At 40.1% G+C, this 17916-nt stretch overlaps 1 protein-coding gene across 3 annotated transcripts in view; it reads right to left on the bottom strand.

The window, feature by feature from the left end:
• AOAH (acyloxyacyl hydrolase) overlaps positions 1–17916 on the bottom strand; it is a 168582-nt gene that overhangs the window by 52785 nt on the left and 97881 nt on the right. For all 3 annotated transcript variants that reach the window (XM_040472239.1, XM_040472238.1, XM_040472240.1), the window contains exon 13: positions 17449–17540. In XM_040472239.1, the coding sequence (XP_040328173.1) occupies positions 17449–17540 (92 nt within the window). The remainder of the gene's footprint in view (positions 1–17448; positions 17541–17916) is intronic.

The raw sequence follows: 17916 nt of genomic DNA, 5'->3' as shown, positions 1-17916 counted from the left end.
TATCATTTGTATATCTAAAAATGTTTCCATTTTTTGAGTTGGTGAGGTATAATGTGGGCCCAGAAACAGCTTACACCGTAAGTATAAACATAAATAAGGTAAAAAAAAAAATTAAAAACATATGTAAGGTTAATAAGACTTGTTGGGGAGAAACTTCAAGTTCCACTTGGTCTCTGAACACTCATTATCTTATACAAAGGTCTTTAAAAATTTTTTTTAATGTTTATTTTTGAGAGAGAGTGGCGGGGGGAGTATAAGTGGGGGAGGGGCAGAGAGAGACAGAGACACAGAATCCGAAGCAGTTTTCAGGCTCTGAGCTGGCAGCACAGACCCCGATGTGGGACTTGAACTCACAAACTGCAACATCATGACCTGAGCTGAAGTTGGACATTCAACAGACTGAGCCACCTAGGTGCCCCTAGAAAGGTCTTTTAAACAGGACGTAGCTAGACTAGATATATCAAGGACAGCCTACATATTTTTAGGGAAAGAGGGTTCTGGTGTTTGTAAGTCACTATTTAACAATAATAGTAGATTTATGGTATAGGAGATTATCTGTTAAACAGGAGGAGTCCCAAACATGATGAATCATCTTCTTGCTAGGGAATCAATAGGAAGAAGGAAATAAACCTCTGAGACCATCAGAGTTTGTCTCTCATTGACTGGTGTGGTAGATTAAAGATGGCCTCATTATCTTTGACACCCTTACCCTTAAATCTTGGCTGTTATATGACTTTTTGACCAACGGGGTACGTTAGAAGTGATTCTATGCCAATTATGGCCCCATTGTTAAGATTCCTGGCGACTTTGTTCTCTTGAAGCCCTGATTCACCATGTAAGAAGTCTGACTATCCTGCTGGAAACCATGTCAAAAGATCCTTCAATGGAAATAACCAAAATGTCTTTCAAAAGGCGAATGGGTAAACAAAATGTGGTGTATCCATACAATGGACTATTATTCAGCAGTAAAAAAGAAAAGAGCTATCAAGTCATGAAAAGACATGGAGGAAGCTTAAATGCATATTGCTGAGTGAAAGAAGCCAATATGAAAAGGCTATATTCTGTATGATTCCAACTAGGTGGCACTCTGGAAAAAGGCAAAACCATAGACACTGTAAAAGATAAGTGGTTTCTAGGGATTTGGGGAGAGACAGGAGGGATTAAAAAATGGAGCACAGGGGCGCCTGGGTGGCGCAGTCGGTTAAGCGTCCGACTTCAGCCAGGTCACGATCTCGCGGTCTGTGAGTTCGAGCCCCGCGTCAGGCTCTGGGCTGATGGCTCAGAGCCTGGAGCCTGTTTCCGATTCTGTGTCTCCCTCTCTCTCTGCCCCTCCCCCATTCATGCTCTGTCTCTCTCTGTCCCAAAAATAAATAAACGTTTGAAAAAAAAATTAAAAAAAAAAATGGAGCACAGAGGTTTTTGTGGGTAGGGGCAGTGATACTGATATATGATACTGTAATGGTGGATACATGCCATTATGCATTTGGCAAAACCCATGCAAGGTTCAACATAAAGAATACACCCTTAGGTAAACTGTAGACTTTAGTTAAGAATAATATATAAATATTGGCTCTTCATTTATAACCACACTAATGTACCACATTAATGCAAGATGTTGATAATAGGCAAAATTGAGGAGGAGATGACAGAGTATATAGGAACTCTGTACCTTCTGCTCAATTTTTCTGGATATCTAAAACTGCCCAAAAATTAAAGCCTTTTTTTAAAGTCCCTATCTGGAAAGGAAGCAGGACCCAATATTCTACAACAAACCCAATATTCTAACTCTCCTTCTCAAGCCTCAGTTATGTGAGTCAAGTCATATCTGACCCTTTAACCCAACCACTAGGTAGATACCATCAAGTAACCATGGTCAATATCACATGGAGAGGAAGAAGTGGCCAGCAACACTCTTCCTGAATTCCTGATACCCTAAACTGTGAGAGGTAATGAAAATGGTTGTTGTTTTAAGCCACTAAAGTTTGGAGTGTTTTGTTACACAACAATAGTTAACCAGAACAGATGGTTATAGAATTCTAGGTTAAAATCATTTTCCCTCAGAAGTTTGAAGCTATCAGTTCGTTGGCTCCCAGCCTCCCAGTGTTGTTGTCTGAAGCTGCTCTGTGCCTCCATCCTTTGAAAACCTGCAGTAGCATCTGTTCAAGAGTTCTGAAATGTTGTGATGATAGGCTTGGGGTGGCTCTATTTGCATTCACAGTGTTAGTCACCCAGGGACCTTTTCAACCTGGAAATTCACATGTGTCAGTTCTGAGAGACGTTCTTGAATTATTTCATTGATGATTTCTGCCTTTCTTTTTTTCCTTAGAACTCTTATTATTTGTATATTGGGTCAGCTGGACAGGTCTTCTAATTTTCCTAGCTTTTCTGCCCTATTTTCCATCTCTTTGTCTTTTGTCCTATTTTCTGAAGGATCTCTTCAATTTCATCTTTAATCCTTTTATGAAAACTATCTTATGCCACTAGCATAACTTCCAAGTGATATTTTTTGTTTTTTGAATATTTCTTTAATTTTAGTTTAACATTCTTGTTACACAAATGAAATATCTTTTCTTATCTTTTTGGAGATACTAATTCTAGTTATTATTGTAAAAAATTTTTTTTAAATGTTTATTGATTTTTGACAGAGAGAGAGAGACAGAACATGAGTGGGGGAGGGGCAGAGAGAGAGGAGACACAGAATCTGAAGCAGGCTCCAGGCTCTGAGCTGTCAGCACAGAACCCAACACGGGGCTTGAACCCACAGACCGCGAGATCATGACCTGAGCCAAAGTCAGATGCTTAACTGACTGAGCCACCCAGGTGCCCCAAATTCTAGTTATTTTTTATAGGTAAGATATTAGAGTCTAAGAAAAATGTTTCTCCCTTAGAAAATAGAGCAATAGTTTATTTTCTTGAAGTTGCTTCTTCTCTTTTCGTGTTGTCTTTCCACATTCAAAATTTCCCTCTGATGTCCGATGATCCTGGATTATTTGTTGGCTTGTACTTAAAAGTGGAAGCTGGTTAAAAACTTCAAAGCTGATTGGAAAGTGGACCTCTGGGTGTGGCTTTTTGACTCAGATCCTCACTGTAGCATGGGCTGGTGGGGACTTTCTCGGGGAAGCCCTGCTGTCAGTGTCTGGGTCTTTCCTCCCTGGGATGTGTAGACTCCCTACAGAAGGATCTTCTGCCCTCCAGCCAGGTTGCCAGCACTCTGGGGCTAGGGGTGGGTGGTTCGCAGCATTCAGTATGCATGTGGAGTGGGGTGCTCCTCTCTTCACTTATGTCTGGTGTCCCTCAGTCCAGAAGCTTTTGATATTAGCATCGCTAGAGAATAATAAACCTCTAGACTTATACCAGAGTAAGGAGAGGCAACTGCCCACCTGTGTGAAGTTGGGAAAGAGTCTCAGGATCTAACTGCTTCTTCAGCAATCTTTCAATCAACCCTTGTTTTTACTCTCACCTCAATTTCTAGAGCTACCAAATATAACCAATCCTCAAGTCTTCTGGGGAATCTGCAGCGTAAACCAGGTTGCTTCTTGACATTCCTTCCCACTGGCTTCGGATGCAGCTTTCTGAGTCAACTGAGTCAGTTACCACTTGTTCTGCTTTCTGGTTTCCAACGTTTTGTGGCTGTTGGCTCTTCCTGTTCTCTTTGTCCTTGTGGACAGATTCATTTACTGTCATTTTAGTGGAGTTTCTCAAGGGACAGAAGTAAATGCTTTGCTCAATCTGCTATCTTACCCAGAAGCCTGAAATGAATACTTTATACTCTGTGTCATTTACGCCCTCTGCCTTGACTGTTTTATTATATTTTGAAAAAAGCAGATGGGAAATGGACATTAGATCTGAGTTCAATCCTAAAATAATTTCACGGTCAATAAAGAGGGGTTATTTTCCTTTGGGAAAGTAATTGTTACCAATATTTAGCCATAAATGTATTTTTGATAATTCTAAAAATGGAATTTATGTACCGAAATACTGTTTTGCTCATGACCTGCTCATGGAGAGCGAATAGTGTATATTAATATTATAGAAACAGTTAGTTGCATCTGTCTTTGCAATAATACAAAATCTTTGCCAATTGGTGAATAGTTTCATTAACATTTCTGACCAGAAATAGTATCTAGACTTTTGAGATTAAGGTTTTTTACTAGGCACTAGCAATCATTTCACATAATCAAAGGTATCGTTTTCTTTCATCCCACCTCACATGCATAATCTGTCTTATAAATACTAGGGATTGAATTTCTCATGGAGTGTCCAGGAATCCTGAGGAGACAGAAAAATCAATACAGTATTCTGAGAAGCCCATAGCACAATATTTTTGAGATGCTAACAAATTGAGAATGCTTGATAGAAAGGCATCTGTATACAGGGTCAGGTGAATTTGAATTAATAGGAGAAACCAAGGATACTGTGCAGAGTAAGGTTAACTGTGATGACCTTTCTGGTTTCAAATCTCCCCTCCTCTTGCTCCTCTACCCCTACTTGGACTCAGGTTTTTCAGTGTGACCTTCTGTTTTTTCCCTTTGCCCTCTGTTGTACATCAAAACCAAGCTCAATGGGCTGGTAGAAGAGGCGATAGCATCAGTGCTGTAGTTTGATGGGGGCAGAGAGGAGTACTTGAAAGTTCTCTTTCTCCCACCTTCCCCAATGCCCAAGATGCTGGTATCCTCAATGTACGGGGCTGACGTGGAAGCATGCCATATTCAATTCCCACTGTGACTAGCTCTACCTACTCCAGTGCCCAGGAAGTACAGGCATTTCATGTGAGGACACACTGATCCGCTTTTGATTTCTAACATCAAAATTCAAAACAGGTAAACCTAACACAGAATGTCTACTGGTTGCTCTCCCCAACATAGGTTCAGGTAAATACACATACACACACAAACCACTTTCTCTGAGAGCCTTCTTATGACCTACCACCACCATACCATTTCACTATGACCAAATGGAAAACAAAACAAAACAAAGAAGAAGACCAAAAAATGAGCCTTATGCATGATGCAGATAAATTAAAGGAGTCGAATTTAAAACTGAAAAAAGTCATCACCTTCTATGTTGACTCAAAGCAGAATGTACTTGGAGAAAGGCAACAGAACAGCTTCCCCAAAAGGCTTAGCATATCCGAGGTTTTGGGGATAAATCAAGTCTGATACTATGCAAACAACAGTGATGTATCAGGTCCTGGTGAAGTTTCTGAGGCTATTTCTGTCTCTCTGCAGAGCACTTCTTGTTTGGGTGTAAGTTCTGACACCCTAATTAAGGCGAATCGTAGAGAACGAGACACACGAAAAAGACTAGGGCATGTGGAAGACTAGTAGCAGGGACAGTGAGAGATACGTGGTAACATCTAATGTGAAGGGTTAGGGCAGGGGAGTGGATTAGGATAAAACTGAATCATTTAGAGACCGGGCAGGCTTCATCCAGGGACCACTACTGCTGGGAAGCTTTAAGAAAAGAGTGAATAGTTTTCTTTCTGATGTGGGTGGAAGTCAGACTAGCATGGGGCCGGGGAGATGGATTAAAGAATTCTTAAAATTCCTTCTAGTTCTTTGATACTAGATCCCTGTGTAACCTCTAATTCACCACATCATGGAACAATGAAGATTTCAGCCTCAGAGAGAGATAAACATGTAGAATATGACTCGTTGTGTATTCAGAGAGACTAGCAATGGGCTAATTATGCAGGGGTGTGTGTGCAGTGGTGAGGCTGGCTATAGAGGAGGTCCTAGGAGTTCAGACATGAAAAGATTAGTCAGACAGCATGATAGATTTTGAATTTGGAGCAGCAAATAATGCAGGGAAATAGACTTCATGGGCATTGTGTTCAATAATTCATGAGCTGCGGTACTCAGACAAGGCTTCTTACCTGTTAAGTTAACTTCCCACTAAGGTTCCTTCCTCTGTCCTCTGAACTTAGAGCAGCTGTAACTGCTTCCTTCCTGGCTTTTCTTGGCCTCAGATTTGATTGTAGGCCACTGAATCAGCATAAATATTAAACTATGATAAACTGAGAGATTAAGGTGTTGAGGCTTATAATGTACAAAGATCACTTGTGATACACAAAAGATTGTTTTAATAATCTAAACAGCACTTCTCAAAGGATGCTGTGAAACACTAGTTTCTTGCAATGTATCTTTCTCATTAAATGCATACATATAGAGAGAAAGGGAGAGAGAGAGAGATTTTCTACATAGTTCGGCAGTCAAATAAGTTTAGAAACGGTTTCATATTATACCTTGGAGATACATAAGATTTTTTGCCTTATTAAAGGCTCTAATAAGCCTTATACTGAATAAATGTGTTTCTCCTTATTTAAACCAGCATTTCCAAAACTTAGTTGCCCTAGGAATCTTTTAAAAAATATATATGACATCTTGTGGAACTAATGTTTCACAGAAGTGTGTTGGGGAATATTGATGAACTATTTTTGTGTTCTCTATGTAAGCATTGAGATGGCCTAAAATCTCAGGTTGAGTTGGTTATAGGAATTTTGCTAGAGAAATTTGGAGGTTGTTCATTTACTTTGATCAACCTGGATTGAAAAATTATGTCATTCTGGACAAAACTTCACACCGAGGCTAGACTTATCTATTATTGACCAAATTCACTTGTTAGCAGATCTCTCATTTGTTTTATTCCTTCTATCTGGCTATTGAGTTGATTATTTTACTTGAAAATTGTTCTCTCCAATTTGTTGACTGTGTGGTTATTTTAATACTTAAATGAATTTTGCTAGTTTCTTGTAGAACATTTATTATAGAACATGCTTAGAAGTCCAAGGGCTTAAGCTACACTGATTTATTTTTACATGCATCACATCATGCAGCTGGTGATTCAATTCATTCTGTTTATATTCCTTTTCCCTTATCCCTAGCGTTTTCCCTGAAATGTTAATTCCTGCAAATCTGACTTGATTTAGGCAATCTGAGGAAATGCAAGGGAAGGAGGCTTGTAGATTGTAAAGCACTCTACAAATGTAAAGTGATATCAATATGAACTTATTCACTAGTTCTTTTATTGAGTACCTATTATGGTGCCACATAATGTGTCAGGGTCTAGGGCTAGAGAGCAAAGTCAAGCCTAATTCCTGTACTCAAGATGCTCAGAGTCTGGGGTGGGGTGGGCGGAGTGGAGAGACAATACATAAACTGTTTTGACAAGTGAGGTGACATTGAGGTTGAAGGAGCACACTAAGAGCACAGGAGAGAATCATCCACTCAGGTGGGGGTTGGCCTGAGGAGGCTGTCTAAAGGAACTGATCCCTGGGTGGTGAGTGTGGAAGCTTGAACAAAGGGTAACTAGATAAGACAAAGGTGAGTGTAAGTGCTCATGAGGAGATGCTCAAACTCACTAGTAACCAGGTTACATATTATCAGAATAACAATAAAATATTGTTAGATTGGAAAAAATTAAGAAGATGGACAATCTTCAGTATTGGCAAGGATACGGGGAAACAAGTATTCTCACAGACTATTTGTGGGAATATAAATTGGGATAGCTTTTTGGGGAGATTATGAAAAATTAAAATGTATACTTTCAGATCTATCCATTTTTTCTTAGATGTTTATTTATTTATTTAGAATTTTTTTTAACATTTATTTTTGAGAGACAGAGACAGAGCATGAGCAAGGGTGGGGCAGAGAGGGAGGGAGACACAGAATCTGAAGCAGGCTCCAGGCTCTAGCTGTCAGCACAGAGCCCGACATGGGCTCGAACCCATGAACCGTGAGATCATGACCTGAGCCGAAGTCAGATGCTTAACGGACTGAGCCACCAAGGCGCTCCTCTCTCCATTTTTTTCTAAATAAATTGTCACATGTATTCATAAAGAGAACTGTAGGATGTTCATTATGGCATTATTGGGTATCGTGAGGATTTGCAATGGACTGTCCATCAGTACGATGCTATGAAATACCACGCAGAATTGTTCAAGAATGGAAAGTGCTTTGAGAAGTATTGTTAAAGCAAAGCATTAATTTACAGTGTATTATACACTGTTTAACGCCACTTATGGGGAGATTTTAATGAAACATTTCTTTATGTACCGATTTACACACGTAACCACACAGAAGGGATCTGAACAAAATCACGCTAAATTGATAATAGGGCTTTCTCCTGGGAAAGGGGGTGGAATTGGGGGAAAGCTTTGGCTTTTTACTATAAATATACCTCAGTATGTTTTGTAAGATGAAAATGTATTCATTATTTGAGTAATTAAATTAAAAAGTGAAAATTTAGAAATGAGTGGCATCAAGGGAGAAGTTTTGCAGGTGGAGAGATTTGTCAGTTTATGGCAGGAAGAGTCCTTGGCTAGGAGTTACGGCTTCTACAGATGGTCCTTCTGGCCCAAAGGGCAGCGCCCTGAGCCTTCATTCCATCCCTTCTTGCTTTCTCCATCCTTCCTTGCTTCCTTCCTTCATCCACCTTTCTTTCCCTGTTGGAACTTCCTCTCACTAACAGCATACTGTAGGATTTCTCATCTAGAAATGATTCCCCACAAGCTATCACCCCTTTTCTCTTCTCCCTTTAATGGGGAAGGTTTTAATTTTTTATTTATTTTCATATTTATTTATTTTTAAGAGAGAGAGACACACATAGAGAGCATGAATGGGGGAGGGGCAGAGAGCGAGGAAGACACTGAATCCAAAGCAGTCTCCAGGCTCTGAACTGTCAGCACAGAGCCCGACCAGAGAAGGTGGAGAAGCTCAAACTCAGGAACCTTGGGATCATGACCTGAGTTGAAGTCAGGCAGTTAACTGATTGAGCCACCCAGGCGTCCCAAAGGGAACTTACTAAATAAGTTGTTGATGCTCACTTCCCTTATCACCTCCTGGAAACTACTCTCTGCAGTCAGGTTTCCATCTCCCCCCACTGAGACATCTCTGGCCAGTCTCCCTTGATCACCGCCCTGCACCCACAGTCCTCTTTCTCTGTTCCAGTCCTCCTCTGCCTCTGGCAGCATTTGGCTGAAAGTCACTTCTCCTTTGGAAACACTTTCTTCCCTTGGTCTCTAGGCTGCTGAACCCTTCTAGTTTTCTCTCTACTTTGAGAGCTATTTCTTCCTTTTTAAAATTTATTTAGAGGTTTATTTACTTAGAAAGAGCATGAGCAGGGGAGGAGCAGAGAGAGTGAGAGAGAGAATCCCAAGCAGGCTCTGCACTGTCAGTGTGGAGCCCCATGCGGGGCTTGAACTCGTGAACAGTGAGATCATGACTTGAGCTGAAATCAAGAATCCCACCCTTAACCCACTAAGCCACCAGGCACCCCAAGGACTATTCCTTCCTTATCTTCTCTTCCTGAACCTCTAAATGTTGGCACCCCTCCCCCCAGCTTCTGTCCACAGCCACATTTCTTTTTCACACTCATTCTCTGAAACAGAAGTTCTCAATTTATTGCTCTCAGAACCATTTTATACTCTTAAAGTTACTGAGGAACCCAGAGAGATTTTTAAAGAAAATTAAATGTGAATTATACCTGTCAATATTATATGTTAGAAATCAAAACTTAGAAATTTAAAAGAATATTTAATTATTGATTCATTTAAAATAATAATAATAATAAAAATAAACCCATTACATGTTAACATAAGTAACATATTTTTTTCTGAAAAATATATATTTTCCAACCCTTCCTCCAATTAGTGGGAAAAAATGGCATCGTCTTACACTTTTTCAAATTTCTTTACTGTCTGACTTAATAGAGGGCAGTCTGGGTTCTCATCTCTGCTTCTGCATTAAATCTGTGGTGGTATGTTGTTTTGATGGAATTATGTGAAGAAAGTCTCATCTTCAACATACAGTTAGTTGTAAAAGGGAGTAACATTTTAATATCTTTTTAAAAATGTTTATATTTATTTTTGAGAGAGAGAGAGCACAAGTGTGTGCACACATGCACGTGCATGGCAGAGGGGCAGAGAGAGAAGGGGACAGAGGATCTGAAGTGGGCTCCATGCTGATAGCAGAGAGCCTGATGGCTGGACTTGAACTCACGAACTGCAACATCATGACCTGAACCAAAGTCAGACCCCTAACCGACAGAGCCTCCCAGGCACCTTTACTTTTTCAGATAAGTATGGACAGTCTTCTTTGATTCTATACCAAAACTTGAGATGTTGTATTACTTTAAAGATTGATTAGTTGTCATGTGGAATCTGAAATTATATCAATGAACTTTTGCACCACATCACATTAAAATGCATTGGTCTATCTTGTACTTTGAATGGATCTTTTACCCATGCATGGTTTTATACATCATATACTGGTCATTTAGAAAATATTGGCTCACTGAGTTATGTGGATATTTTAAATGTTGATACATTTTATGATACAATATTGAAAAATCATACTTGTTGCTAGCACTACATATCAGGAAAGTTTTGGGTATTAGGAAGCTGTCAAGTTCATAACAGAAAATACAAGTTTTCAAAAACTCAGAATTTTCTTTGAAAGCTGAAATTTTATGATTAACAGTCAATACTGTTGGTTGTTTTCCTTGAAGCTCCTTCATTTCAGATATACTATCTGCCACATATCCAATCTGAATAACTATAATTTATTTTCTAGATCTTTTAAATAAAACCAGTGTTCCATGAAAAACTGACTAATTCAGCTCTCAACTCCCTCACAAAAGTGCTTTTTCTTTTTTTTTTTTTTAATTTTTTTTTCAACATTTATTTTATTTTTGGGACAGAGAGAGACAGAGCATGAACGGGGGAGGGGCAGAGAGAGAGGGAGACACAGAATCGGAAACAGGCTCCAGGCTCCGAGCCATCAGCCCAGAGCCTGACGCGGGGCTCGAACTCACGGACCGCGAGATCGTGACCTGGCTGAAGTCAGACGCTTAACCGACTGCGCCACCCAGGCGCCCCAAGTGCTTTTTCCTAAGAAAATCATATTTTTTCTTATGCAGTACAAGTGCTTTATGCATACCTCCCATTTCATCTGATGAAATTATTAAAAAATCATGGACATACTTTAAAAAAATTAATAATTCTTCTGCTCAGTAGGTGAACTTTTCAGGGGAAGCTGCCCTCCACCCCCGGGCTATTTTTTAGAACGAGGGTTGTGTAGAGGTGAAGATCACAGTGACTATAAACATAGTTTGGCGCCACTGCCTTTATTCATGCTCAGATGTCAACAATTTCACCCACCATGTTTTTGTGCCATCAGTACCAATGGCTACACAGTGCAAAAGGCAAATACTGTTTTGGTACTGTTGTGAAAGTAATTTTTACCTTGTGGATCCCTCGAAAAGGCCTGAGAGACCCACCTCCCAGCAGTCCACAGACCACACTTGGAGAATCTCTGATGTAGACTGTATTTCACTCCAATCAGCCTCACCTAACTTCAAATGACCACCTCTCTGGCTAATTATTTGTTTTGCAAAGTATAATTATAAGATGACTAATCATTTGCACTTACATCACATGTAATTTTTGAATAATGGATTTAATAAGGTTATTAAGTCCATTAGTGTTTAGTACTTACATGTCTTTTTTTAAAACATGAAATTAGGTTAGCAAATCTTAGCTGCAAATCCCTTCTCTCCAATTTTCTGTTTTTAACACCCCAAGTGACTTGGTTTGGAATTATACACTGCTTTTCAAAATTGTTCTCTCATATAACGTCTATTGGGTTGGAGAGAATAGATAACCTTTAACACTCAGATTCTGGGACACTGCTCATCAAAGATGTGTGTTTAAATGTCCTTGAATAGCATTACTGTGTCTCTTTTCACAGTAGCTTTGTCTATTTCTTTCTAAGCGTGTACTATGTTTCTGGCCCCAAATAGCAAATCTAAGCCAGTGGCAGAGGGAGCGACATTTGTTCTACAAAATTCCATGTAGTTGGCACCCACTTATGTTGACCTACTGATCTCACTCTTCTCTTTTCAGCTTGATATGGTAACTTCGGTAATTGCTTTTGGTTCCTTTGGCTTTCATGATTTTTAATGGCTAACTTCACCTTTTATTTTTAAAGCTCTTATTGCTGCCCTGTTTTTCCTCCCTCTGCTCTCCAGCTTTGAAGGACTTCTCTACCATTTACCCCTGGCCTGCAGAACTCCACTGACTGGACCATCTCCTGGACCCACTTTCAGAAGGGGTTTTGGACACCATAAGTGCTCACGTTAGATGTGGTTAGGTTCAGGTGCTTATGTTTGTTAAGGGTTTGGAGTTACCAGGTTCTCTTTTTGAGGTTTGCTTAGAGGAAATAGTACCCATAAAGGACAATCAATTATGGAGTGCTACTTAAACCAGTAGCTGGTCAAGTAGCCAGCACCACACAGTGCAGGGATTATGATGCAGATGCTCAAACTTTATGGCTCAACAACCCTGGCCCTAGAGAAACATGGTTCCTAGAAAATTTCAGGCTCTGACCCATAAAATTAGCCAAGTCTTATCTGAAGGCACGGTCAGTTAAGGGGTGGAGAAAAGCATATTTGGTGGGGAGAAGCAGGAGCATATTTTCTCAACAGCTTCCTCCAATGTTTCTAAACCAAGCAGCATCAGGAAGGTAGGATGTGGACTTCAATAACACGTTGCCCTAAAGCCACTAAACTTTAATACTGGGGAGAACTTCAGAGATTGCTAGGTGCAACTCAACTTCAACATATAAATGAGGTCCAGGACTGCTGTATATTCCACTGAAGGCTATACAGAACCAGAACCCTTGTACCTGTAAAAGTGGTCTTCCTCCTGCTCTACCACACCAACTCACAGGGCTCTGGAGTTTTAGATATTGCTTTAACTAGAAGTCCTTCCTTCCTGAATTTTGGTATTGTTTCCCATACTTCCATATGTGTTACTGGGCCTTGTGTTCTTTAACTTAAATAGGATTTTTTCTCTTACGTTAGTTGCTTTTGAACATGATCTGAACATGAAGTACTATTTTTAATTAAAAAAATACCCATTTCTTCTCACTTACAATTATAGTTCCCTTCTCTAATGTTGGCTATTGGGCTCCCAGCTCCCATGCTACCAACCTCATAGGGTGGGTTTTTGTTTTGTTTTGTTTTCGTTTTTGTTTTTTTTTTTTTTTTTGTCTTTGAACCACTCAATTACTTTCAGAATCACATTGGGAAAACAAAATAAAACACATGGTTTTAAACGATATTGCTTTTTGAATTTTCTCGAGCCTAAGAGTCAAGAGAACAGATTTTTGTTAATGTCGAATCAACTGAAGGATGTAAAGATTTGTGAAAGTAAGGGGTTGTATTTGTCTTTTAATGCATGCATGTAATTTCAATTAGTTACATTTACCTCATAAAAATATTAAATTTTGAGGGAGGAGGGTATGTTGGAAAAAGAAAAGGAAGGTAACCATTTTCTCTCCCAAGCAACATCTTTTTGCTTGCTTTCTTTCTCTCTTTCTTTCTTTTCTTTCTTTCTTTCTTTCTTTCTTTCTTTCTTTCTTTCTTTCTTTCTTTCTCTTTCTTTCTTTCTTTCTTTCTTTCTTTTCTTTTCTTTTCTTTTCTTTTTCTTCTTTCTTTCTTTTTTAAGTTTATTTATTTATTTTGAGAGAGACAGAGAGCACAAACAGGGGAGGGGCAGAGAGAGATGATAGAGAGCCAGTGCAGAGCCAGATGTGGGGCTAGAACTCATGAAACTGTGAGATCATTATCTGAGCCGAAACCAAGAGTCTAATGCCCAACTGACTGAGCTACCCAGGCACCATGCATCCTTTGCTTTCAAAGGTACATTTTCTAAAGAACATTGTTAATACCCAAAGCATGATGCTGATCACAGATAATAAGAAGCACTATCTACAGATCCAGTTGAAGAGAGAAATCCATAAATTCTATCCCATTTTGATAAGCATTTGGACTCAGAAGGACATGCTCAAAATGCCCGTGGAAACTGCCCATGTCGTTCATACATGTTGCTTTCTGGGTCAATATTCTTTTCATTCTCCTGATTCCAGCAGAAGAGGATCTTCTAATCTCTAATCTAATCTTCTAATCTCCCTAATATTTTTTACACGCTTTATAAATCTTTGTTATTTTAAGAAGGGGATTGGCCCAGCCTAGATTATCTGCAGTATATAATTTGCATGAGATTATAGAAATGGTTTAACAGGACCTACTGCTGGGAGGGATGTCTTGAATGGTGACACACACATGACTATCATGCTGCTATGTGTCTGTTTACTGGCGGAATCTGCTACAACTCAGATTTCAGAGAATTTCCTTTTCTGTCAAAAGGAACTGAATATATTTCCCCCATTCCAGCTGGGTGGCAAAGAACACAGGCATAGTACACACAAACAGGTGGCAGAAAGAGCTCTTGGAGAGAAACGACTAGATAGCCTGGGGCCCCACAAACACATAGAGAGAAAAGCCCTTGCAGGGTATGTGACCCTACAGCATGCCAGCTGTGCTGCGCACATCCTTAGAAACACAACAGATAAGGACAGTACCTGGAGTCAGTGATGAGTAAGTTGCAGAACCAGATGGAAGTTTTGTAAATGGCAACACAGAGCCTGATACAAGAAGGTGCTAAGTCAGCACCAACTAGCTTAGGATAGGGATGACTTTCACCTAACGCACACCTAGCCAGTCACCTCCTTTGTGAGATGGTGTTAGAATGTCTCTGCACAGCCCTTATAAGGATTATAAACCCTGAGTGGCTAAAGACTGGCAACTCTCCTCTCCCTTTCTCCCCACTGCCTTTCTCCTATGGGCATCTGTCTGCTGCTGGGCTCTGATAGGATGGTGGTGGATGCAGCCATGGGACTGGAGGGCTAGTGGGATTCCACACTGAGAAGGGAGCAAACCCCTAGTCTGAGGACAGAAGAGACACAGAAGGACATTGGTTCCCCCTGTCACCCCCTCACTAAAATCTAAAAACAACTGAACAGCCTGCTTGGGAGCAGGAGCTATTTTGGGGCAGAGTTTTTGGGAAAATTAGATGTAGGAGATGTGGGGCAACTGTTGGTGAGTGTGAGCTATAAGTGGAAGAGATAAGGAAACCAGTTTTCCCTTCAACTGGGCCCTGCTGAGTGGATTCTTCTTTCACTCTTTGGATGACTCCAAGGAAGATTTAAACTACTTGGCAATTGTTTTATTTTTTATTTTATTTTTTTAAATGTTTATTTCTGAGACAGAGAGAGACAGAGCATGGGTGGGGGAGGGGAAGAGGGAGAGGGAGACACAGAATCCGAAGCAGGCTCCAGGCTCTGAGCTGTCAGCACAGAGCCTGACACGGGGGCTCGAACACACAAACCATGAGATCATGACCTGAGCCGAAGTCGGTCGCTCAACCGACTGAGCCACCCAGGCGCCCCATTGGCAATTGTTTTAAACATCAGACTGGTATTTCCTCAATGGCAACCTTGTGAAGCTTTAGGTCAAAAGGTGGCTGAATTTTATAGGGTTCAACATAAAGTTAAACTTCCATTAAAAATGTAATAAACTATATCCATTTCTCATTCATAATGTATTCCTTTGTTGTTGTCATAAAAGCTTTAATTTAGAGAAATCTCCAGGTGTTTTTGTACTGGATTGGTGGAAGCCAGTTAAATTTTGTTTTCTCACTTTCAGTGTTGACAGTGGGGAGATAGGTAAGAGTCTTTTTTCCAGAAAGCTGCTTCAGCTTGGCTATCTCTGGATGTGTTCCAGGTGACAAAAACAATAGCAAGTGCAGCTGAAGAAAGAGAGGCTAAGCCTGGTGCTCAGGGGGCCCCAGACCACCGGGAGTATGGGGCCCATAGAAAGGGAGCCCCTGATTGACCTTTGAAACAATGCATGCCATGTCTCCCCATGGAGAGGGCTTCTCTAATTCTTAGTCATTTCTCCATCCCATCGCTATTCTCTCAAAGTGACAAAGACTACAGAGAGCAACATTCCTGCAGGTAGAATGAAAAAAAAATCATAAAGTTTGGGCATTGGGGACCAGGAGGACCCCTGCTCACCAAATTACTCTCTGGTATAGTGTTCCATGATGACAGATCCCACCATTTCACATTAATGTGGGTCCCTGGTCAAGTTTCTTAACCTGTCTATGTAACCCTTAGATTCCTCAAGTGTGAAATGCAGAAATTAATGCTAGCTCCCTCACAAAGAGATGAAATGAGAAAAATCTCTACATAACACTCAGGGTAGTGATTTGCATACAGTGAATGTCTCATGAAGGTTACTTCTTGCTCTCCCTATCACTGATACTGTTAACATTATTACACTAACCTCATTTTTCATGTGATTAAACTTGAAAACATACACCTAAACTTGAAAATGCATCCCCTTTGCTTTCCCTATATTCACAGATGATTCCTACATTATTATCAATGCCCTTTCCTGAAGATTGGTTATCATTTCCTGTTTTTTCTCTACCTCTTTCATTACACCAATCTTGTAAATCCTTTAGGGTTTGGGCCCCTGGCCTGACACCCCAAAAGGAAGAGGCTATTGACTAATTCTATGAATTATTTCTTCAATGAATCTGTAGCTCTGTGTTGAGAGTTGTCTGTGGCACATCTTTCTTGTATTATCATTATTTGTACATTTGTCTAATCTGCCCTATTTGATTTTAATTGGTTGCAGAGACAGGTCAAACCCCATTTACCTTTGAAACATCTGTAGCATATATTCCTGATTAGGTAGTAAGTATTTAGTAAGTATTTTTAGATGAATGAGTGAAGACAATAAGGTAATAATCAAATAATTTATTTATGATATATAATGTCCTCCATTAAATAAAAAAATGGGGTGCTAACCTATGAATGGCTGCCCCCAGGCTCTGAGTAAACACCCAATCACACATAGCAAATTGGGTTTGTGTGTCACTCAGATTTGCCATACATTGTTTCTACCTTCAAATCCAGAGCATTGAAGCCAGGGTGATTCCAGGACCTTGAGACTTGCCTATTAATTTTAGCCATTACCTTTATGGATATTAATTTCTGAGAGTAAATAATCAAGTAAACTTTCTTGTTCCTTGAATGAGAAATAGTCAGTGATGCGTTTATGTCTTACCCACTAGAGGTCAACTCTACAGCCCCTGCAATGAGAATATTCCCTCCTTGCGAACACTGATAAAATTCAATTTGCATTACATCCCCCTGCATAGTGGACTCTATGTCAGTGGTAGGTTTCTTGTATGTTACTCATGTTCTAGAAGCAATTCCTAATAATTCTCGTTTCAACATCTTGGGAGCAAGCCCCATCTCTTGTTCTTTCCTTACATAGATATGTTGAAATGTTTAAAGGTACTCAAACAGGGGCGCCTGGGTGGCGCAGTCGGTTAAGCGTCCGACTTCAGCTAGGTCACGATCTCGCGGTCCGGGAGTTCGAGCCCTGCGTCAGACTCTGGGCTGATGGCTCAGAGCCTGGAGCCTGTTTCCGATTCTGTGTCTCCCTCTCTCTCTGCCCCTCCCCCGTTCATGCTCTGTCTCTCCCAAAAATAAATAAACGTTGAAAAATTTAAAGGTACTCAAACATACATACCCACTAATGGAGTCCAGAAACCCAGTAGCACCAGAGATTTGGGGCCAGTTGAGCTCATTGGTAAGAGCTGTTGGTAAATCGATGAAGGATTTCTAAAGAAAACATAAAGTGGTGATTATAAAAATGGTCATTTGTTTTTTACAGGTAGTAACATTATCCATTGCCTAGGTGGTGTTCTCTGTCTTTCTCACTCTCTTTTTCTTAATCTATTTCTTTAAGAGGCTTTGGTATATAAAGCGTATGCCACTCAATCATCAGGGACTCCACAAAGATCAGCATCACTCATGAACTGGCTTCCATTCAGCTTCTGTGAAAGATGCGAAATGCGTGGCAGCTTATACTCATCCCTCATTTGAAAGGGATGCTTCAGTAGATGGGTAAACTTTCCACTCTTAAATTTGCTGAGATTTTCTCCATATTTATTTTAGATATTCAGGAAATCAACTGCCCAAACAATAATAATTCCCA

Source organism: Herpailurus yagouaroundi, unplaced genomic scaffold (genome assembly GCF_014898765.1).
Source record: "Herpailurus yagouaroundi ecotype Mexico unplaced genomic scaffold, PumYag 100, whole genome shotgun sequence".
In the NCBI taxonomy this organism is placed as follows: Eukaryota; Metazoa; Chordata; class Mammalia; order Carnivora; family Felidae; genus Herpailurus; species Herpailurus yagouaroundi.
The sequence above is the reverse complement of the archived record's forward strand: the minus strand, read 5'-3'. Positions and strand labels throughout refer to the sequence as shown.